Here is a 23,673-nt window from a genome sequence, read left to right as displayed (position 1 = left end):
TACATAACACATTGATCAGTGTTTTCATGACTTTTTGGCATAGGACTCAATTCTAGAAATTTTGTTATATAAGTTATTTCATATATATATATGTATGAATATACATAGGCACACACATCCACACATATATGAACACATGCATGCACACACCACATACACAAACATACAGACATATATATGTGTGTGTGTATAAATTTGTGCTTATATTTTTGAAGTTTTTAAGATCAGAATGCCTTTTAAAAGGTTTGTGGTGTAAATCTGATCAGTGGAATTCATGTGATCCAGCCTATAGCAGGCTTATTTTTCTTGTAACAGAATAATAGATATAAAACTTTAAAACACTAGGAACCCAAAACAGACTGGAAAAGACAAAGCCTGGCTATGAGTCAGTGTAAGTCAAAGAAGACCTTGTGTTAAGAATTCCTGGTTTCTGTGTAGTAATGGTTTTCGGACATGTGCTGCATCGGCCCAACTCTGTGACCACATTTTGCTTTTCTTTCTAGATCTCTGATTATGTGAGGGTGAGTCACTTTTCACTCCAGATTAGCAGAAAATATGCCATGCCATGTGGGGAATGGAATTAATGTTCATAACATTGTTTATACCCCATGCACGGTTGTGTAGATGGTGTCTGCTCTGTACCACTTGAGTGTCTTCTATACCATAACAAGCCGTTAACAAGTCTACTGCTGAGTGCTTTCAATCTCAGCTCAACAAATAGTTGCATTAATGGAGAAGGTTTCATTCCAACATATAATTAAATTTGCCAGTTATTTTCATTTTTTTTAGGTTAACCAATTCTCCTAAACCATCTATGTTTCAAATTATATGCTATACACATATATGTACAGCTCCTTTCTCCTACAAACAATTAATACTTTTAAATTGTAGATCTCTAAAAGAGTCATCTTAGGTCTTGGTTAATTAAAAATTTTTCATTGAAAAGATGAATGTTATGGGGTTTAGAACCCAAATACACATTAAGAAACCTCCCACCCCACCCTTCAGTTGAAAAAAGAATGATGGTTCTAGTCCATGTCATAGTTTAGATTTTATCACTGTATATGAAAAAAACAAAAACAAAAACAACAACAAATAAATGGAGCTACCTTTATATTACTATATAAAGTACAAATTGTGATGTTAAAAGTTTTAAACATTGTCCATCTAATAATCCTAAAAGCAAAACCATGTTTTGGTCTGCTTTTCATACCTCAAAAATCATAGGCAGAATTCACTTAGTATTTGTCACAGTCCTCACATACTGCACCTACTACTCTTCAGAAAAGCATAGCAAATCACAGCACAACGAACCAGTACATGGAAAAGAAAGCATCCAAGGGGGCTCTGGTGACTCATCTAGAAGACTCATCTGGTGAGCCAGCAGGCAGCATGAAACACAAACCATTCTGCAGCCTGCAGCTGAGCGATTGTCTGCTAAAGTACCCAGAACTCACTTCCACATAAACTCTCCTGCTCTTCCTTATCTTCTCGTCTCTGTTTTCAAGCACCAAGATCATCACTTGTACACTCAAGTACATTTTATATGTGTATAAAGAAAGGAAAATAAAGCCAGTAAGTAGAGAATAATTTATATCTCAAATAAATGAAAAGATTTTTTTTATTGTTTCTTTATCACACGTGAGATTTTTTTTAAGGACAGGATCTTATTTGGCTCAAGCTGACCTCAGTCTTACTGCGTCACAGAGGATGACTTAAACTCCATTTGCCTCTACCTACTGAGCTCTGGAACTACACAGCTGTATGATTTCCTGTCAAGTTTACATGACACTATAAACCAAATCCAAAGTCACAATCATGCAAGGCAAGCACTCTGTGAACTGAACTATATTCCAAGCCCACATGTAGAAATTTTAAATATCAAATTTAAATATGGCCAATTGATCAGTCTGAAGAAACTCTTTCAGTAATAGGAAAATTAACAAAATAGGATTCCATTACCCAAGGAGTTTTAGAGTTTAGTAAGTCACAAAATTGATAGACAAGAAGTGAGCAGTAAATAATAAGAGTCTAAATTCTGGAGCTGTGAGGGAATTCTAGAACTCCATGTTTATCAGCTGTGTTTCTGACTCTAAGGTTCTGAGGAATAAGCTGTGATGCTGGACTCTGCTTCTCCTTCCAGGACACAAAGCTGCAAATCTCTAGCTGCCTACAATGGTAGCTGATGTCTGTTAATAATTCCATTTCTAGGTAGCCTCTAGTTGAAAAGATGTCTATTACACAGACCCATGCTTCTTTCTCAAAGACAGCCTAAGTCACAGAGATGATTCATGTTTGGTTGTAGAAAAAAAAAAGAATACTGAACGCTTGTGCTTTTTCAGATCATTCCAAAGGATTGTACTAGCAATAGAGATGCCTGACTTCATGGTATTTACCTGTGTGTCTGCAGCCTAAACAGAAGGTTTCGTGAGAAATCTGAATAAGAATTGAGTCCTACTGCCATGATCATGCCAATCAGTGACCTCAAGTGTGTGTGTGTGTGTGTGTGTGTTTGTATTTACTTCATTTGCTTATTTGACAAGAAAGAGGTCCAAACTTATTTAGTACCTACTGAGAACCGCATCTTCTCTTCCCATATGGTGGTTTAGTTACTTGTTATGTGTAACTGCATGTTTGCTACCCTTCTTGAGAATTAAGCTAATCATCTCGACCCCTCCACCATGTGCAATTGAGAGTTTTATTTCTCTAGGATTGAGGGAGATTTCCAGGATGTCACTTGTGGTTCTGCTTTCTTTTAGCTTTTGAATTCTATCATTCTCATGTGCCTGCATGGTTGTTCTATTCCCATGCTCTGTGCCCAGCCACATCTGAACTCTCAGAACCCTCAAAACCACATCATCAGAGTTCTTGTGTTAATAATAGACTTCATGGAAGAAGTGGAGAAGTAACGGTGCCTTGGGTCACAGTAATAAAAATTAGATGAAATAATGAGAGCATGCTGTGATGTAGCCACTCTAATACTGCAAAATATTTGCTGAGAATCTTAACCTCCTTCCTGGTTACTCAGCTATAATATCTGTCTGCATTTTCCCTTGGTTTATCTTTCTATTTCACCCTCCATTTCTCTTATATTATTATGCACAGAATTACAGCAGTTTACCCATTTTAGCATTACGTCATTTTATATCCCCACGGACTCATATACATTTCTTCCAAACAAAAGCAAAGTTATTCTGTATTTTGTCCTTTAGTACCACTCAACTGGAAGTCATAGAAACCTCAGTCTTTCCTGGCTTTCTTTCTGTCAACCTCAGGAGAGGAAGGGGTAGCCTTAAGGAATGATATAGTAATGTGGTTATATTTTATTATATTTCTGAGAAAAGGAGAAAATTCTAGTGAATTCAGATGTCACTGTTTTTCCACTTTACAGACAGACACATACACGAAAATTATCAGAGTGAATACACACAAAGCCGGAGCCAGAACCCATGGTGAGCAAGTGACAGCAAATTTGCTTTTCATCATATTGCTTTGCTAGAGAGGTGAGTAAACTGTGGAACGCGACCACTACTATGTTAAGGATTCATAGGGAATAAGATGGTGAGGAGGTGGAACGTACAGAAAATGAAGCCAGGGCAGGAACTGCCCATGGTGTCTGACTCAGTGTTGTAATTGGAGATTTTTTTTTTTTCTCATTTATGTTACAAAGAATATGAAAAGTCAGGAGACAGAATGACAGAGTTGACATTTGTTTTCAATTAACTTCAGAATGCAAGGAGAAAATATGGAAAAAGCCATTCTTTCTCACAGTTACACATATCTACATGTAGCAGTTCATTAAAAAAGCGAGCGTCAAACAGAGATGGTAATAAAGTATTATAAATTCCATGCGTGAACATTATTTTTATTTCCTTGAAAGATTTACATTGACATTTATGTCCCCCTTTTACTTGGAATTTCCACAAACCTTAAAGAATTCTAATTAGAGGTGTTGGGGGGCAGAGAGGGAGAGAGAGAGAGAATCACTACTCATGACTGGCTGATATGGTCTTAGGTCTTTCTATTCTACTAAGTCTTCAATAAGGTCAGGAGCTAAATGAGTTCAGAAGTTACAAAATAATATATTGGTCTGATGATTTCAATTATGCATGTCATTCTGAAATTACAAATTTCTGTACCTCAGTGAAACCCACATGCATTAGGCCCTAAAATTAGAACTTTCCACGGAGCTCACTTTATATTATAACCCCTCCATCTCTGAGACCCTAACACATCTTTGAAGCAAAGGCAGTAGAATTCTGAAGTTCCAGGTGCATATGTGCCAGGATTTGTGTGGAACTGATCCTAAATGTGTCCTTGTGAAATCACCAGCTGACACATGAGAACATGCTACTGTCTTCGGCTGTGAGGAAGGAACACAGTGATATCTCTCAGTGAGTGGTATGTCATATTTAATATCAAAAAGGGGTAAATATAAAAGACTGCAATGGCCTTAGCGGAGTCGACTGATGTCTCCAATAACGCAGCTCTGTATCTTTAAAAATAAATAGCAGTATGTTTCAAGAGAGTTTTTTTCTTCTTTTTCAGAAATATGGTCTGCTATTGAATTCTACTTTATAAGTATATTGTTCATTTGCAGTAAATTCCTAGGCCTTTTATCTCTGTAGAATCAAACTAAATGATGGCGAGATTTCTATTGTCATTGTTGTTTCAAGACAAAATGAAGAGATTTTTTAAAAATGTATATTCCTATATGAGGCAGGGAAATAAAAAATATCTGCTATGAGCTCCATGAAAGTAATAAACCCCTTTTAACATCAGGATACTGTCTGTATTGTATAATAGGACCTTCCCTTTCTGAAAGGACAATGAAGAAATGATTGGGCCATTAAGTGTCTTTGCTTTATTCTTCTTGCATTGTGCTATGGGGAAAGGCTAAATATCCCTGACTCCTCCTCTCTTGTGCCCAGAAATGGCAGATCTGGCCTATCTTTCCCTGGAGATATGGCAGCTATGCCTCTTGCCTGCTTTGGCTGTTGAGTGGCCTCCTTAGAGAACTCCAGTGTGGAGCACTGGTGGAAAAAAACAATAATTAACTGTACTAATTTCAGATTTTGTATGTTTTTCTCTTGGACTTACACAAATCACTCATGAAATCAAAACCATCCAGAGAAATGTACTAGTGTTGATTTTATAAACCACAACATCAATACAAAGAGAGAAACATGATGGACCATAGCACACATCCCCTCCTCTGTGAGAGTCTTGTTTTTGTTGTTGTTGTTTGTTTGTTTGTTTGTTTTTGTATGTTTGTTTTTATGTGTTGAGTAAAGAAAAGACCAAGACTAAGAGAGAAAGCAACCACGGGCCAACACTGGAGCAAGAACAATAAGAGCGCTTTTCTTGCTTATATTTAATCTGCAATCTGAACTTGATTCTTTGAGGTAGTGCTACCTGGTCCTTCGTTTTAAAGAAATAATAAATGATCTTGTCTTAAAAAAGTATAATTCAGACAAGAGTGGGCTCTGAAATAGATGAGAAATTACAAGCCTGACTCTAAAGTCAGACTTGCTAGAACCTTAATTTCAACCCCATCACAAATCACCCTTTTTGGACTATGTTTGGTCTATGAAAGGAGAATTTACATATACCTATTGCAGGTGCCTCTCATATAAATTGACATAAAGATGTATCCTGATGCCTGATAAGTGGACACTTTCACTCTAGTTGAGCAGACATTTCTACTCTTAACATTAAAGGTTGCCTTTTTCTTGTCCTGAATACTGAAGTATGCATAGAGTTGCAGTGACTGTGTCAGATTTAAATTCAGTAAATCTGATTCAGCTCACTCTCTGTGTGAGGCATTTACCAGACACAGGCCCAAAGTATTCTCTCCATCAGGTCCCCATCCCATTTAATTCCTTAATATGGTCTCTTTCTCCTCTAATGCAGTTACCCTGAGGCTAAGTGAAAGAGCTACACCTTTGTCTTAGAAATGCTGAGTGGTATGCACTGTAATGTTAAAAGTTGCTTGTTCTAGAATTCTGGCTTAATATGACTGAGCAAATAAGTGCCTAGTCTCCACTTATGGATATGTGAAAACTGCGGAAAAATAATTTATTATATAGCGTAGTGTAAGTGATGAAAATGTGTGTATTTTTAAGATCTTTCTTTTCATTTGTAACTATCAAACAAAACTCTCAGAACTTGATATTTCTCTATTAGAAGCAATGGTAAAGAATTTTTTTTTCTGTTCTTGCTTTTACCATTGTACAGAACTTCCCTGTAAAGCCAAGTAGGACAGACATAATTATCTTTTCTTCTCCCAAAGCTTTCAAAGGATGAACACTTCCCAGGTACTCTTGGTAGCTCCTTACAGCATTGTCTCATTACAGTCAAGATGTTCTTCCCTGTGTTCAATCTAATCTCTCCTTCTTCCTTCAAGTAATGGTTTTCTCACAGAGAGCATCAAATCTGTTCTTTTCCTGCATCTGACTAGCTACTGACACCTTCTATCTTGCACATAATAGGTACAGAGTGACTTAAATCTGCAAACAGATAAATTATCTCCATAAATTTGAAGACATTGGCAAAAATACTCTTTAAAGGATATGTTTGGTTATTAGCAAAATATAAACAATTGTTAACTCATTTCCTCCTAGAATCATTTTTTTCCCTAAATGCTCACCATATTTACTGATCTTTAAAACTTCTTTTCCTGAAGGCTTACCTACTCTGCAGAACTGTGATATTGCTGTATCACCTCAACGTGTCATAAAATGAACAGCCTATGGAGGTATAAGGTAAATCCTACAACTTGCAACAGCATTTTACAGTTTCTACCAACTATAACTTTAACACAGCTACCAGTGAAAGAAAGTGAACCTATGTTTTATTTGTTCAATCACCTAAAATCTTATATAAAGTTCTCTTAAATTATAGCATCCATTCCACCTCATTTTGTTGTTGATATTTATTTGTATGTAAAATATCTTAACAGTGCCTGGCACCCTGTAAGCTTTTAGCAAGTGGTAGGATGATGATAGTGATTGTGATAGACTAAATTTGTATCACTCAAAAGTTGTAACAATGAGGCCCAAGACTCAATGTGGTGGCATTTGGAGGTGAGTCTTTTGAGATGTGACTAAGCCATAACTAAAGAGTTCTCACAGATTATACCAAGAGAAACCAGAGGTCTTTACTCCTCCCATGCGAGAGAACATGGTGAGAAAGTCAGAAGTTAGAGCTGGGCATTTGGTTGTGAAATCCTCTAAGCACTGATAGTGCAGTGATGGTGCTGAATTTTATACTTTGGAATAAGCTTTCCTGCACTCTAAAATACATCCTTAATAGTAAGAGGTCTAAGTACTTGTTCTCGCTTAGATCTCAGTCATTGCTGAAGAAAACAAATACCACCATTTTCAAGAGAAATCTAGACTTTAAATGATATTTGGCAATGTAAGTCTGGGCTACCCCAGGACAGTGCTGGCTCACACATGTTGACCCCTACACAATTTTTAATTGTGTTCATATCATTCTCGTTACTATATATTTGCCTGATAATTTATATGGCCATTGTAGAATAAATGCCAATTTAACTGATTTTGCAATAAAAGTGGTATAACTGAAAAATGATAATTGACCCAAGGGCTTCAGTCCATAGACTAAGCCCATGAAAAACCATAGTGCATTTCCCCTGCTTATTGGAGAATTACAGAAAATATCAATTTGATAAAAGTATGGGGAGATCCTATACTGATTTAAACTCTGTTTAAGTTTGAGGCTCAAGTTGTTTCCCCAGAAAGAACCCAGAGAAAGTCACCAGGAGATAAGATGGAAGAAATTCTATCCATTCCCCTACCAGGTCTACTGAGAAGTTTTACAATTAGAAGTGCTGTAAATTCCAATTAGATAATGATATGACAACACAAAACAAAAATAATGGTTTTATCTTTGTCCCTATATTTGAAAGAAAGTAATTTCTTACAAGTTTTGAAGATAATGACAAAGTGGCAGAACTTAATATTTATAGTATTTTGAAATTTATACAGCACATACATCTAAGTATATATTTGTACATACTGTGCATTTCTTGACATTCACAGTTTCTATAAACAGGTAGAACAAATACATTGCCATTTTACAAAGCTAAGAATCAAAGGGATTATACAAGTCAGGAAACGTAGAGGTATAAATTGGGATAGAATGTCATTCTGAAATGTTAAAGTGATTAAAGCCATTAAAATAAGAGGTCTGAAGATACTGCTCAGTTCAAGAGCATGTGATTAGCATACACAAGGCACTGGGTTCAGTCCCTGACATCACAAAAAGGTTTTAAATCTAACCTGACAGAAGCCCATTGAGTAGAAGATAGTGAAGGGAAATACCAAATTAGACTGAGAGTGTCTGGACTTTAATAATTGATCTAGTGCACTTCCCACTGGCCAATTGATTTAACCATGAGATTAATAATAGTTAAAGCTGCAAAATAATATCAGGAACTCACTCAGTCAGGATGGATGACATAACACAGGAAAGCACAGTATGGTTTGGTGATTTCACATCATGGAATACAAAATTCTGACAGCAAGCAATTCTGCCGCAGCATACCTCCAGTACTCCTAACCAATTCCCCTCAGGTCTAAACTCAGGAAACTCCTGATTCTGGGGAATTTTTTTCAACTAGGTTGAGCTTCCCTTCTCTCTTCATACATGTTTTAAAAAATCTGTAGCCACGAGCAAAACTATCCTCTTGTTTAATTATTCATACATACTCTGGGATAATGCTGGGATTGGAAAGAAAGATCAGTTTTTTGCCTTTCCCATAGCTATTTGTATTTCAGCAGGAATGAAAGCTGAAGACATTTAGGTTGAATGATGATATTTGAAGGTGGTGGCTTCACAATCAGCAAAAAAAAAAAAATCATCTTCTGTATTTGCACCCACCTACTTGACCAATAGTTTGCAGTTTGAACCACCACCAAGCTCACGAAGCACAAATGAATGGGACAAATAGGGCCAAAGAATTCAGGCAACTTCTGTGCTTGAATTTATATGGAAAGTCACTATGATGGTTATAGAGAGACGTAACTCCTTCAGCTGTGTTTATGGCAGGCATATGACAATGCTTTTGAATACAACAGGATAGATGGCCTCCTGCGAATTCCCGAGACTCACTTCCTTCTACAGTTTCAGAGAACTACATTTTAAATGCTCTTTTAAACTTGATAACAACATAATCTGTTTGCGAGTGCCCCGAAAGTCATGTTCATGTAGGCGTGAGGGAGAGAGTTGTAGCATGAGGTCAGCAAAAACTGAATGTGGTTTTTCATATTCTTCTCCAGTTCTTTCATACTGCCCCCATTTTCTTGTTCTAAATTTCAAAACTTGTGAATATCCCTTCTCATCACATTAGGCAGAACTTTTCACTTGGCAAGCATTCACCTTTGTAGCTAATACTCTTTCTGCGCTTACCAGTCTAGTTAGTTTGAACCAGAAACTTTGGTTCTCACCATGATTTCTATGAGATGTGCTGTATTTTATAGACAATATTGTATGGGAGGGAAATGGACAGGTGGAAATGTCGGGGGTTAGAATCATCAGCACCGAATACGGTAGTTACTTTGGTACATTTATAGGATATTATCAATTGGTACATTTATAGGATAATATCAATTACACTCTGGTTACGGAGGTTTCAGAATAAACAAAATTGATACCTTACCAAACATAAATTGTAGCAAGAGGGATACAATTATAGCCAAAATGGATAAGATATATATATAGAGAGAGAGAGATAGATAGATATAGATATAGATATATAGATATATGAAGTGCATTTCCTGTGGATTAGATTTTTTTTTTACTTTCTATTCTCATATTTGAAAAAAAAATCCTTGATTGTCTTTTAAAATCTAAGTTTCTTCACTTAAAAACCCCTCCAGGGGAATCTCTTTACATGCACTACCTTGGGTGCTTGATTTTCCCTTTTGCCTAAATGCCACTCATGCTGTTGTCATCAATCAAATTAGTCTTTAAAAAAATTTCATAAATGTGTCAAGAAATATTGATAGTCTAAGTGCCAGAAAAATGACAATTGAAAAATGAAAAGCAGTTATTATTTTTAAAGCACATTAAACATTTTATAAATGCATACATGTATGTACATTGATCTTTGTCATGAAAATATTCTGTATCTACGATTATGGTAATGCCATATGTTGAGGCTGTTACTATGGAAACAGCCCATGATTCATGGTCACTATAAAAGAAAGTTACAGATGAAGTTGTAAAATATACCAGACAGAGAAACCATTAATTTCTGAATTAAAAACTCTAAATGCTATCACACTAATGATTTTTATGACTAAAAAATTGTTTTATAATTATAATAAATGTTATCACAAAGTCTTTATGATAGAGTAGGAGACTGAGACTATAAAGAATATATTCCGATATTTCCTGACATTTGTATTGTAAGGGAGGAAGAGAAGGCTACAAATTGTCTCATATGAATGATCTCTAAATTATATTGAATTTATAAAGTCTTTTAGAACTCCCGATTTTCTCATATGCCCCAGACAGTCTTTCTTCAGCTGAAATCTCTGTAATGGCTGCAGAAATTGCTCTATAGATTAAATGTAATTTGTGTGGCTTTGAAAGTAGATCTGGACCGGTTTGAGTAGGAGAGGGTTTACAGGTGGTGGGAGGAAGAAACAATAGCCCCTGACAAGAGAGAATGTACCAGGCGCATGTAGGATTTCAAATGAACTATCTCTATGGAACAACAAATCCAGTTTTCTTCACTAGAGAATTGTGTATAGTGCCCCATAAAACATTACAAGGCAAAAAATTCTGTCCTGAGTCACAATGTGTTGGACTAGGAGATGCTATCAAATCTATTCCCCTCCTTTCAAGTCCAATGGAAACTCCTTCAGGTGGTAGTCACTTCTCGCAACATCCCTGACTAATCTGCAACAAGAAAAGCAAAGCACCTAACCTCTAATTTTCCCACTTTATATTATATTAAGGGTCGTCACCCAACACTCACATCGGTTCTCTGTACACGTAGAGATTTAGCTAAGCTCTACCTAGAACTGCTTTTATTTTGATGGGTTTCTCCAGCTGTTCCCTCATTTTTTTTTTCCTCCAGGCTAAACAATGCAATGTATGAATAAGCCTTTGCTGTCACATGTTTACTTTATGAGACCATCTTTGAGGGGACAGGGCTGTTGGGTTCTTGCTTAAAATCGCACCCAAACGTCAGGTCAGATGTTGCCAGTCCTCTGCAAAGCTCCCAGGAGTCTCTCTTAGTTCCCTGGCAGGTAAGCTTCATTTCTCAGCGCACACCGCAGCTCTCACTTGCACTGTCTTTACCCCCGGGCTCGCCTCATCACCAGATGCACCGTCTACGACTCACTCTGCTCTCACGCGATTTCACATCGGAGCACAGTGTTCCAGACAGACTCTGAATCACTTTCAGGATGCGGTGGAGAAGAGAGCAGATGCTGTGTAAGTGGCTTTTCTACAACGCCCTCCTCTCCTGCTTTATAGAGACAACTGAAACAGAATACAGAGATCTCTTCTCTGGTAGAACTTAAGAAGTATACACAAAAGTCCACCAGGGCTGTGTCCGCCTAGACACAGAAGCATATTGCTAGGGATAATAAAATTAACTGCCTCCCACTCTTCTGTCTTAGTCTGGGACTCTTTTCTCAACAACTGTGAACAACTCATTCAGTCACTGTATTCTGGGGCCTGAAATATTTTTTTTTTTTTTTTTTTGTATAGAATATGCTTGCTTGGGAACACAATAGGAAGATTCACCAAATAATTAGTTCATTTTAGGGAAATTGCTATCTCCAATGTTCTACCTCAATACAAAGATAACTACGTTAAAATGATCCAATGTAGTCCTTACTCTGAAAAAATGCCACTCCAAGGAGAAGGCAATATTGTGTATGTTTTTTCTACTGGGAAGAAGGTGGTCTTTAAAACCACCACTCATTAAAGAACCTCAGAGAAAATCCTGGACTGTTATCTAATCTCCATACCTAACCAGTCAGCGAATCCCGCTAATTCTCCTTTATTTGAATATCATTGTCTCTATTTTCCATTCCTAAGACCACTGTACTCCTCCAGGAATTTATCTTCCATCCTCTATTTTGAAACAGCCCATTAACTTCTTATCCAGAAATACCACCCTCAACTTTTACCTTCCCCTTTTTACAGCAAGAATCATCTCTGAAACATAAAACACATTGCTGGTGAAAGTCTTTGGAGGATTAGAATCCCTTTCCTTAGCATGCATATCTCAGGATCTCACTGAGTTAGTGTCAAATCTTTCTTTCTTTCTTTCTTTGTTTCTTTCTTTCTTTCTTTCTTTCTTTCTTTCTTCCTTCCTTCCTTTCTTTCTTTCGAAAAACTGAAACTTCACCATATGTATAAAATCTTTAAACTGAAATTTCAGAGGAGTATATAAAAGCAATTCTCTCTACCTCTAGTCCTTGCTCGATTTGAAAAGAATAAGTGTCAATATTCTGTATACTTTACCAGGAGGAGATGGTATGTAGACAGATAAATATATTTGGAGAGCAGTTTCTTTACACAAATGAGATATTCAATAGTTCTGTCATACACCTTGCATTTACAACTCAGTTTAATCTCTTGACAATACTCCCTGTGCCCTTTAAATTTTCACAATAGTGAGTCACCTGTAGTTCCCAGAACCCTTCATGCTGTTAACAAGCACGGCTGCCTATTCACACACCTTTCCTCTTTCTTGGAAGGATCTTCTTCTCATTTATGGTCTAGCCACAATTGCTAACTACTATTTCTCTTCTAGATTCATTCCAGCCACAGACCACTCATGATGCCTTAGAAATTATTTCTCTGTGTTCCTGGGAGATCATTCAGGTTTTACCAAAGAATCCTTTATGCTGCTTAAACATAACTGTGTATTATATATTTCCCTCCATACCTCAAAAACCACTGAAAGTCTGGAACTTGGTAGGTTTGTGTTAAATAGAATCCCCCAAGATCAAGAGAGCTATCAAGATTTCAAAAATCTTCCAAGGGGAAATTTCTATACTTCAAAATAAGATATCTTACATAATACATATTTACATTACAATTCACATCAGTGCTAAAGTTTCAGATAAGAAGTAGAAAAAGTAATTTTATGGTTGGGGATCACCTCAACATGAGGAACTGTGTTAATGATTACAGCATTAATAAGACTGAGAGATTTATGGGAAAGAGTGAGAGGTTTAAGGGAAACAGTAAAGCAAAAAACACCAAAAATATTTGGAAGTGATGCTGAGATTCAGTTCAAGCAAACACCCAGGCTGTTTGGCTTCTTCCTCAGTCACCTCAAAAATATTTTTAGGAAAATTGGATAGGCACTTACAGATATCTAGATCTTGGGGAAAAAAAGAAAACAGTTTGCTTCTGGCCCATCTCATGTTTTGAAATGTGGGTTTGGTAGCAGCAGAGTGATATTTCCAGCATGAGTACAAGGAGAAACATCAGATTAGAAATACCTACAGTTTAGGGTTTTTGTTTTTTGTTTGTTTTTTAACATCAATGTTCAACACAGTATAAACTAAACATCAATCAGGACTCCTTTGAGGACCATTGATCCAGGATTTTTTGTTGATGTCTTTGCAAATTTATTAAGGAAGAAAAGGTTTGATGATAATCTCATGACTGATGGAAACAGTGCTTGACCCACATCTCTTTCTATCATTACTGCAGCGTTTCCAGGAGGTTTTCAGAGCTTGTGCTCTGTAGCAACCCAATAAATGCTTATGGATTGGCTTGCTGATCAGGAAAATGCAAGGATAGAGCAAGACAGAATCTGAAAGTGGAATAAGATAAAGTATTTCTTGATTCTGACAGTATCTAAAATCTCTCTCTCTCTCTCTCTCTCTCTCTCTCTCTCTCTCTGTGTGTGTGTGTGTGTGTGTGTGTGTGTGTGTGTGTGTGTGTAAATTCTTTAAGGACAAAATTTTAGGATATTTGAACTCAAAGGGCTTTAACAGCCCCACGATTTGATTCATTGTACAGGAGAACTTGTTAACTCTCAGAGAAGACAAAGTCTACATTCAAGTTCCCAAATTCAATCCTAGGAGCACTGTAAACATTTAAGTTTTACTAGCTCGGCAGTTCAGAAGCAGACCTAGGGACACAAAGCTTTCAGGATTTAAAACTGCTCTCATGTGTCTCACTCGGGCATGAATTTGCTGTGTATCCGAATATATGATCCTTCTGCCCCCACCATCCCATTGCTGGCATTGAGTGTGCCACCCTGCGCCACCACTCTCAGGTTTTGTGGTGCCAGGCAACCAAACTTGGATTCCGATGTGTTAGGCAATCACTCTATCCATCTATCCAGGAGTACATCCATAAGCCCTGGTTTCAGAATCTGACTTTTCCATTTACTAGCCCTGGAGCTTTCGAGCTTACTTTAAAATTTCTCTCCTCTCCATGTCTCAGCTTCAGTTTTTCAATCTCTAGTAAGAGACAAGAATAATGTCCTAGCCTTGAATCAGAGTTAAATAAGAAATTAATTTAAGATGTGTGAGTGACATATTCTCCATATGGGTATTATTCAATATTCTTATTTTATTTTCACTACATTCTATACTTCAATGCTCAATCTGATACTATAATCCTAAAATTGCTGACTTTCCTAAAGGAACACCAACATTTTAAGATGGAGATAGTCTGGTTTTAATGTGGTTTGAAGCATGAAATAAATGTTATCTCCAAACAGAAAGACAAAGCAAACAGTTTCCCCCTCAGACGGTATATTCTAGTGCACCACCTGAAAGAGGATCCCTGTTGAGTTCTCAGATAAGAGAAGGCGATGCTTATCTGTTTATTCATCTGCTGGTGTGTGTTCCAGCTTTTAATTGGTACTGACCTATTTGCTCCATTTCCAAAGGAAATTTTATTAAAACCCGAGAGAATTTATTGACAGCAGCAAGAATATGCTCGGGCTATTTTTAACAGTTATTGCTAACTGTTTGGTACAGGGAAACAGTTGCTGTGCTCTGTATTTTGAAGAATAAAAGTAAACAGTGTTCTGTAAGGGGAAAGGACGGCACTGTTGGCTGCTGTGGTTAGCACCTTCCTCCTCCCCACTTCTCACTAGCTGAGTAACAAGTGTTGGTACAGGAAGACAAGTTGCATTGAGCCACATCCTCTGGGCTCTTGTCTTTGGATCTTGTTCACCTTTAATTGCGAGGCTAATCTTCCCTCTGAGGACAGCTACCTATTAGATTCACTAGGAAGTAACTTCCAACTTAATGTGAGATCTGAATACACTACTATTCCTAGAGAAAATGAAAAGGAAAAAAAGTTCACTTTTTACAGATAATACTGGAATAATGTTCTTCAACGTTGATATTCAGAGTACTGTCTGCACACCAGCAGTTGGCATCTTGTGGGGGAAACATAAAATATCAGACACACCCCCTCAACCCTCATGCCAAACATCAGGTTCAGAATTTGCATTTTGTAACCCTCAGGGTGATTGAGGTTTGCATCTAAGATTAAGAAGCTGGGGCATAGAGGAAGAGAGATCCTTGCAGAGAGAAATTCCTATAGGTGGCTTTCATCTTGAGTCACCATGGTGATAGCAAATAAACATAACTGAAAGATGTACCAAGAAGGCATGGAATCGACTATTAAAATAGCAACAGCATGGAATGCAAATGGATATCTGTTCAGTTTCATTTGTATCTGTGCATCATTTATAAAACTGTGTCTTTTTCATTCTTGTCATTGTGCATGCCATTTGTGCTTCCCATAAGATCATCCACCTCTGCAGCTGCAGCAGAGTGAACGCAGGAGTTAGGCTATCTTTTGCTAGAAATGGCTTGTCCTGTGTCTGAATTTGAGTCAGAGTTCCACATGTGTGGCCTTCTGCATGTGGAAACTTAAGTTCTTCCTATCTTTAGCTTGAGAAAAGAAACTGTATTTGGAATTGCTTCCTGATGATTGCACCTGGCTCTTGCATGAGAAGGGACAGTTTGTTTTGCAAATCACAATGGAAAAGCTTAGCTCTGGTTGTCGACAGTCAGCATCCTGTTTCTCCAAGAGACTACTCAAAGAGAACATTTCTATCTGACACTGGCTCTTTTCCTGGGCATGTGGTAGTTATTTTATGACTGATTGCTAGGAGTCCTTACCTCATTTCATTCTACCTGCGTCTCGTTCTAGTCAGTCATGTCCCTAAGTGTGTGTGTGTGTGTGTGTGTGTGTGTAGTGGTTCATAGAAATTCTAAAAAAATAAAAGATTTGAAGGGTTTAATGTACAATAAATGGAAACTGAGGCAGTTTATTTTGTATATGAGATTAGAAAATAATAGAAATGTGTTTACTGTCCCATCACCACAAAATCTATAATAAGAAAGAAAACTTTCTTTTTGACTCAATAACAGTATCTTTAAAAAGTCTTATTTTAAATCATACATATGTACATATGATCTATATGTATATATTATACATATATCCATATGCCTTTTGACATTAGAATTCTTCTCTAAAGGTTTTCAGTTTGCTTCTCAGAACTAATGAATTATTTTTCTCTTATTTTACTTAAATTAATTTGTAACTGATACATAAAGATATATCAATTGTGCACAGTACTATATTAATAAGTCTCGGGGTTTCTTGTCGATAGTCTTTACCGTAATGGCTTTCTTTCCTTAACTTTGGAACAGCATTTTATATCCTAAGAAACATTAGTCAGAAGGCAGTCCTGATATGATATTAGCTTTCAAAGAAAGCAATATCATAAACAAATTTGGAAACATACTTCACTTAGACTAGCACAAAAAGGAACAAAAAAGTTAATGGAGCCCTAGTTCTCTAACCCATTAATTTAGTACATAATTATTGTGCCATGTTCCCAGCCATAGAATGGGTAACACAACAATAATAACCAAAAATGTGAAAATTAACAATGTTGCAGCAATGGATTTAACTTACATTTTTATTAACTTCTAATTGTGTTATTTTATTGCCAGTTCTTGTTTTGTTTTCAATTTGTATAAATTTTCTTTTCATATCATCACATGTAAGTTAGTGCCCATCAGTGTGCAGAAGCATGTGTAATAACAAGCTAAAGGTCTTATTTCCCATAGACTTTCAGTCCTATTCTGTCCAAAGCATGCTACAGAGAATTCTCTTCTGAATTGGTGAGGGGTAGGGGTGGGACAAACTATCCCTGTTCTGTATGTGTGGTCCTCTGAGCACTTCAAAAGGAAACCTCTCTGAATTTCCATTGTCCTTAGTTGTTTCCAGTGTATTCGTTTCAGCACATTGTCATAGATGGGACACTAAATTAAACCCAAGTCTTCTCAGTAACTCTCATTAAAAGGAAAAGAACACACATACTTTCTCTCTCTCACACACACACACACAAACAAACATAAAAACCAAGGTTTTTTATTTTCTAGCTTTCAGTGGCTACTCTTCTCCTATGTCACTGATGTCACAGTGAAGTGAAATGAGTGTTTTGCTAAAGAGCATCATCAAAGGCTTATATATTGAGTGACTGTTTAAAACAAAAAAACATGCCAAATGCACATATCGTAGAACAATGAACAAACAGACTGTATTATTCAGTCATTGAGAAGAGGTGTTCCAGGCTCTTGCAGTGACATGTAGCCCTTCTCAGCTTGTGTATGAACTCGTTTCCACGGACAAGGCAGAGCTTTTTGTGCGGTGGTTGTTAGGATTATGTACCTCATATATTCAATTGAGTTTTAAAAGAATGTAAAAAGTGTGTATATAGATTGTGAGTGTGCTCACCTGTGTGTCTGTGTGTGTGTGTGTGTGTCTGTATTTACTGTTGTTAGTCCTCCTTAGGGCCTTGCAGTTCTGGAAATTTAAATCCCCTACCTATTACAGTGGCATGGACCACTGACAGAGGCACAATTAGTCTTCTGGGATTTCTGAATCTTCTGTATTATAAATGATCTAAGGAGATATTTGCGAGACACCAGATAAACGATTGAACAGGTAAATGTTATGATAATGTGTCTGCATTGACACCATTTGCAAAGCTAATACATTCTGCTATGCATCTGGTTGTGTTTGCAGTCGTAGGCCACACTTCTTATGTATGCATGTCTTAGCACACTCCTCTGAATGTTTGTAAATACTTGCTTTGTGGTAATAGCATGCACATAAACAAAATCTTAGCCTGTTAAAAAGGCTTTGCTAAGTCAAAAAAATATCTGCTTGTTTCTCAAATTTGAAAAAAAAAGGATTTCTTTTTCAGTGCAGTAATCAAAAAGTATGATTTGAAACAGTCTGAGCCATTACAAAGTGGTATTTTAAATAAGATATTTAAGACAGTGAGAGTTTCACATCTGCCCCCAAAGCCACACATTTTATTATTATACTATCTACTGAATGACGTAGAAATGTACTGATTGCTCCCTGACATAATCTAAAGGATGAAAAGGAAATTTCTTAAACCTTAGCATATTACTATAAAAATGGTCCATTAGGACTGGAGTGAGCAATTCAATAACTGTTACAGACAGACAAAATCCTAAAGGAGCCTTGCCTAAGCTACTCAGCGTATCTAAATTTCTGTGGCTGTAATTATTTTTCCGAGTGAAATAAAAATGGCATTTGTTTCTGAAGATCTAGCAGTTCCTTGCTTGGTGGGTTCTAGAAAAGCAACAGGCATTTCCTTTCTCCTGAACTCAAACAACTAGAAAAAAACAGCTTCCCAGGGAGGATGAAACAATCTATGACAAAAGTACCAGCTATGACTTCAATCCCCTTTAAGACAGCCCTAGAAAAACAGTATGCTATGAAAGTGAGTAGAGAGGGAAGGAAGGAAAGAAGGAAGGAAGGAAGGAAAGAAGGAAGGAAGGAAGGAAGGAAGGAAGGAAGGAAGGAAGGAAGGAAGGAAGGAAGAAAAGGATAGGACAATGGAAGGAGAGAAGCAAGAAGGAAGGAAAGGAGGAGGGAGTGAGGAGGATGGTAAAATGCAGATCCCTTAAAATTAATCCACCCCTCCCCCTCCTTAGTCCTTTTAATCATCAGATCTCCTTTTTTTTCTAGAATAAAACACAACCATATGACTAGACCGACCTATTCTCTTCCAACTTAAAACTTGCAAGCTGCAGAAAGACAAAAGCGTGAACAAAAGCACGGGTACAGAATGCCCAGAAGCAAGCTTGGGCACGTCTGTTAGCAGTCCTGACTTGTTCATCGCAGCCTGTTGCTTCTCCCACACACTGCGCTGGATTCTATAGTAGGGGGTGACACTTGTGAGCCCTGCCAGCTTGGTGGCTGAGTTGGGTGGGTTGAGGCTCCGCTCGCAGGCTGCCTGAGCTACTGAGAGTGGGGGAGGGGGCTGTGCCTGACCAGGCTGTGGCTGCGAACCCCTAGTCCGGGGGACCCCAGTGCAGGCCACCTGGCCGCCGGCAGATGGTGCCCTGCGGGTCCCCACAGGCAGGGAGACCCGGCTAAAGTAAGGCTCAGACTCCGCCCCAGCCAGTCCTCCGGCTCAACAGTCCCTCTTCCTTCCCAAAAATAGTGCGGAGTACGTCTCCTTCGGAACACCGCAGTAGCCCCTGTGTGTCGAAAATACAAACTGTGGGGAGACGGACAGTGTGTGTACTGGAGTGGGGTGTACACGCGGAGTGGGACCTTGAAGCCCAGGGCCGATGTGACCACCAATGAAAAGCAGAGGACTGGGGACAGGTTCATTTCGCATCTGCGTAAGCTCGGCCAGCCGCTGAGCCCGTGGGGAGGCCACTCACCATGTTCACTTCCGAGACCATGTCTATGCTGGCAACATCGATCCGCATCCCGACGTCCACCGGGGGCCCTGCCGGGGAGGTGGACCACAGCAAAGACAGTCTTTGAGTGGCAGGGGGCTGAGGGGACCGAGGGGGCTTCCCAGATCTCATTACGGGCTAAACGGGCTCCCTCCCTACCCCTTTCCTGTGACAGGGGACAGCCGGAGAAAACAGGTGTGGGCACACGCGTGATGCAGTGACAGTGCAGAGGGTGTGTCGGGTTGAGGAGAGGGATAGCTCAGCCTGAGGATACGTCCACCTGTGATTAGGGATCCTGCGTGTGTGTGTGTGTGTGTGTGTGTGTGTGTGTGGCCGTGCCCAGGGCGTAGCGCTGCACATTTACAGAAATGGGAAAACGGGGAAGGGGACATTATTTCTAACAGAAAAGGTGAAGGAGGGATGGGTTACAGGTTGAAAAAAAAATGATGAAGCATTACCTCCAAAGTCCGGCCGCAAGCGAATGTCATATCCTTTGAGCAATCGGTCCACTGTCTCTTTCACGTATGACATGTTGCTGGGCTCATTGGAGCTAAAGGGAAGAAGTAGGGAGCACATTCAGAAGGAACACAAACTGCAAACAGACATTAAGAAGACGCAGGCACACCTATCCCCAAATAACAAGATATACGATCCAGCAGGCACGAAAGAGGAAAAAAGAAAAACACCAATGGAAAAAGAGAGCGATTGAAGCAGGCAGCTCACCTGTGTGCACAACAAACCATGGCAACCATCACAGGAAAAGAGAGAAGCCCCAAACTCTCTCGATTTTGTACTGTCCACATTACTAACTCTGATGAAAGAATTGTCTTTTCTGCGAAGATTCAAGGAATGCAACTTAGTCGGTGGCTGGGCAGTAATTCCCGAATGGACCTGCGCATGCGCAGAGGGCACTCACTACCAAAAGACACCTTGTGCCTTGCAAACAATATTCCTAGTAGAACAGGCAACAGATATCAATCCGTTTAAAGTTCCTGTCTGAGGTGCTCGGCGTTCTCCGGAGAGTCGGACACAACCTGCTGTCTCTATGCAAGGGAGCCTGTGTGTGCCCAGTTTTCTTGCGCTGTGGTTTGCTGTGTTCCTTTCCCTCTTGTCCTAAAACGCATTTCTTTCTTTCTTTTATCTTTTTCTTTCCTTCCTTTTTTCTTCCTTCTTTCCTTCTTTTCTTCCTTCCTTCTTTCTTTCTTTCTTTTTCCTTCCTTCCTTCTCTCTCTCTCTTTCTCTCTCTCTTTTCTCTCTTTTTGCTTTCAAAGATCTGACTAAAGCTGACTGTGATTGGCGTCTTTTGTTGACAGTTACTACGGAGGTCCTAGAAGAAGAAGTCTGGAGGTGGTTCTCTGATTGCCTGTAAAAGAGGAGGGGAGTGGGCAGCAACAGCAGGCAAAGGAGTAGAGGCGGGGGAAGGGGAAACTCGGGGTGAGTTTGGGAGTCTGCTAATCTTGTCCTCTTCTGAGGAAACTTAGGCAGCAGCAGGCTTGGTTTGTAGTGCTTCTCTGAGCAAAGGGAGAGGAGGAACCGGCCAACTTTTAAATGTACTCTCTGCTTTCGCCCCCCTCTCCATCAGTAGATTTGTAATTGAACGTGAAATAAAACAAGAATGGGAAAACCCAGGCAATGAATCTTTTTTTCCTGGCCTTTGCTCACAAATCGCGTGGTTTTTAGTAGGCGATACTTCTTGCTTATAACTGCCTGCATGCCAGCTCCATTTGGTAAACACGCACTAGACAGGAGGAAGGAGCTCTGAAGCAGGCAATATCCTTTGAAATAAATTAGTAAATGCAATTCAATTCAATAAGTATCACTACACACATGTTAGATGGTTGGAGATGCTGGGCTCAGCTCATGTTCCTTAACTAGCATCTATCAAGGCTTGATTATATGCTAGGTATTCTGAGAGTTGGAGTAAACTTAAGAGTGTTTCTGGCTTAGAAAAATTAACAAATTTGTAAACATAATAAAAAAATGTAATGCATCTTTACATAGTCTGTGTGAACTGAAAAATTATTATTACACCAAGAAGCATTTGAAATTATTTCAGAGGAGGAGAAAACAGAGAGAAGAGATACCTTTTACCAGATCAGGAAGGAGAATGCTTCTTGAGGGAAAACAGTATGTACCAAATCTTACAGACTATGAATCTTACTAGTATAACTGAACGCAGAAGAGATCCGTTATAAAGACAGGGAAGAAGGAAGTGATGGTGAGTGATGGAATGGGAAGGAAAGTTGAGTATATCACTTAGACTTTGGGAAGACACTGAACATTTAAGCAAAGATGGGCAGGGTTGGATTTAGGATTTAGAAAACGTTTTTGTGGAACAGTTATAAGGATGGTCAATATTTACCACCTGCTATGTATTTCTTCTTGTGAATAAAACACAGGTTTTCTCATTCAAACCTTGGAACAACTACTCAATCGAGACAATACAGAGAATGTTTTTTAAAATATTTTTATTTCAATTTTTATTAATTACACTTTATTCATTTTGTATCCTCCTGTAGCTCCCTCCTGCCTCCCCTCTCAATCCCACCCTCCCTTCCCCTTCTTCATGCATGCTCCTCCCCAAGTACACTGATAGGGGAGGTCTTTTTCCCCTTCCTTCTGATCCTAGTATATCAGGTCTCATCAGAAGTGGCTGCATTATCTTCCTCTGTGGCTTGGTAAGGCTGCTACCACCCCAGGGGTAGGTGATCGAAGAGCAGGCCAATCAGTTCATGTCAGAGACAGTCCTTGTTCCCATTACTATGGAGGCCACTTGGACACTGAACAGTCATGGGCTACATCTGTGCAGGCGTTCTAGGGTTATCTCCATGAATGGTCCTTGGTTGGAGTATCAGTCTCAGAAAAGACCCCTGTGCCCAATATTTTTGGTTCTGTTGTTCTTCTTGTGGAGCTCCTGTCCTCTCCAAATCTTACTATTTCCCACTTCTTTCATAAGAGTCCCTACACTGTTTTTTAAAACTACTGAAATTAGTAGTTAATGTCAAGCTGCTTATAAGTAGTGGAATTTGCATTTCAAGCTAGAATGCTTGAGTACGGCTGTTCTCCATACTATACAGCACAGATCATAGAGCAGGAATTAGAGAAGGAAAACAAGAATAAAAGAAGGTTATCGCAGAAGGAAATTAAGATACTGTTTAACTTAAAGTGAAGTAACAGGCAGTCATAGGCTTTCTGAAGCATAACAGAGACATAAAGAGATTTTAAGAAGCATGAACTAGGTACATATGGCTGTTCCCTAAAGAACTGAACAAACATTTCAATGTGTACTGAATTTAACATTCTTTAAAAAGAAAAAGCCAGTAACATTAATTTCTTATATTTGAGAAATGCAAAATCCTCAATCCTTAATCTAAAGTCTCAGATTCCTTAGTTTGCTTGAGAGGATGTCAATTTGTTTGAAAATACATACCAATCTGCTTTTAATGGGTAAAAGAGAAGATTCATTCACATTTCAAGACCCTCCTGAAATATGCAATTTGTCTGTTCTGCACAACTGTGCAAAAGCCACACTGTGGAAAACAAGCCACTAACAGGTTTACATTTATTTGCTTGCACGTTCATTCTGCAAATGTTGATTGAACATTTAGTAGGTGCCAGCCTTCCTGCTAGGAGCTGACGGTGCAGTAGTGAGCACAACAGAGCTCAGGGGGCCTTCTCACCTGTGGAGGTTGCAAACATACTCAAGTCAGGAAAGACATATTTGGTTGGGTGTTCTCTATGGTTGTTTATTTAACTTGTACAGCCCTCATTTGAATGTGCATCTTCTAATTGGTCATAAAGTCCCAAGATCAGCTTGGGTAAAAAAACATCACCGCATTAACAAGGTCTGCTTGAGAACCACGAGTTTACTTTTAAGTCAAGGTGTGTGTTTGGATAC

At 38.6% G+C, this 23,673-nt stretch overlaps 1 protein-coding gene across 1 annotated transcript in view; it reads right to left on the bottom strand.

Annotated features, from left to right (window-relative positions):
• The window catches only part of Gabrb1 (gamma-aminobutyric acid type A receptor subunit beta1), a 452,897-nt gene extending 431,689 nt beyond the window's left edge, over positions 1 to 21,208 (bottom strand). The window contains exons 1-3 of the mRNA XM_060380727.1: positions 20,499 to 21,208; positions 20,234 to 20,325; positions 19,758 to 19,825 (exon numbers count right to left, since the gene is read on the bottom strand). Of these exons, the coding sequence (XP_060236710.1) occupies positions 19,758 to 19,825; positions 20,234 to 20,325; positions 20,499 to 20,578 (240 nt within the window). The 5' untranslated portion in view covers positions 20,579 to 21,208. The remainder of the gene's footprint in view (positions 1 to 19,757; positions 19,826 to 20,233; positions 20,326 to 20,498) is intronic.
• Positions 21,209 to 23,673: the final 2,465 nt, after the last annotated feature.

This window comes from Meriones unguiculatus, chromosome 3 (genome assembly GCF_030254825.1).
Source record: "Meriones unguiculatus strain TT.TT164.6M chromosome 3, Bangor_MerUng_6.1, whole genome shotgun sequence".
In the NCBI taxonomy this organism is placed as follows: Eukaryota; Metazoa; Chordata; class Mammalia; order Rodentia; family Muridae; genus Meriones; species Meriones unguiculatus.
The sequence above is the reverse complement of the archived record's forward strand: the minus strand, read 5'-3'. Positions and strand labels throughout refer to the sequence as shown.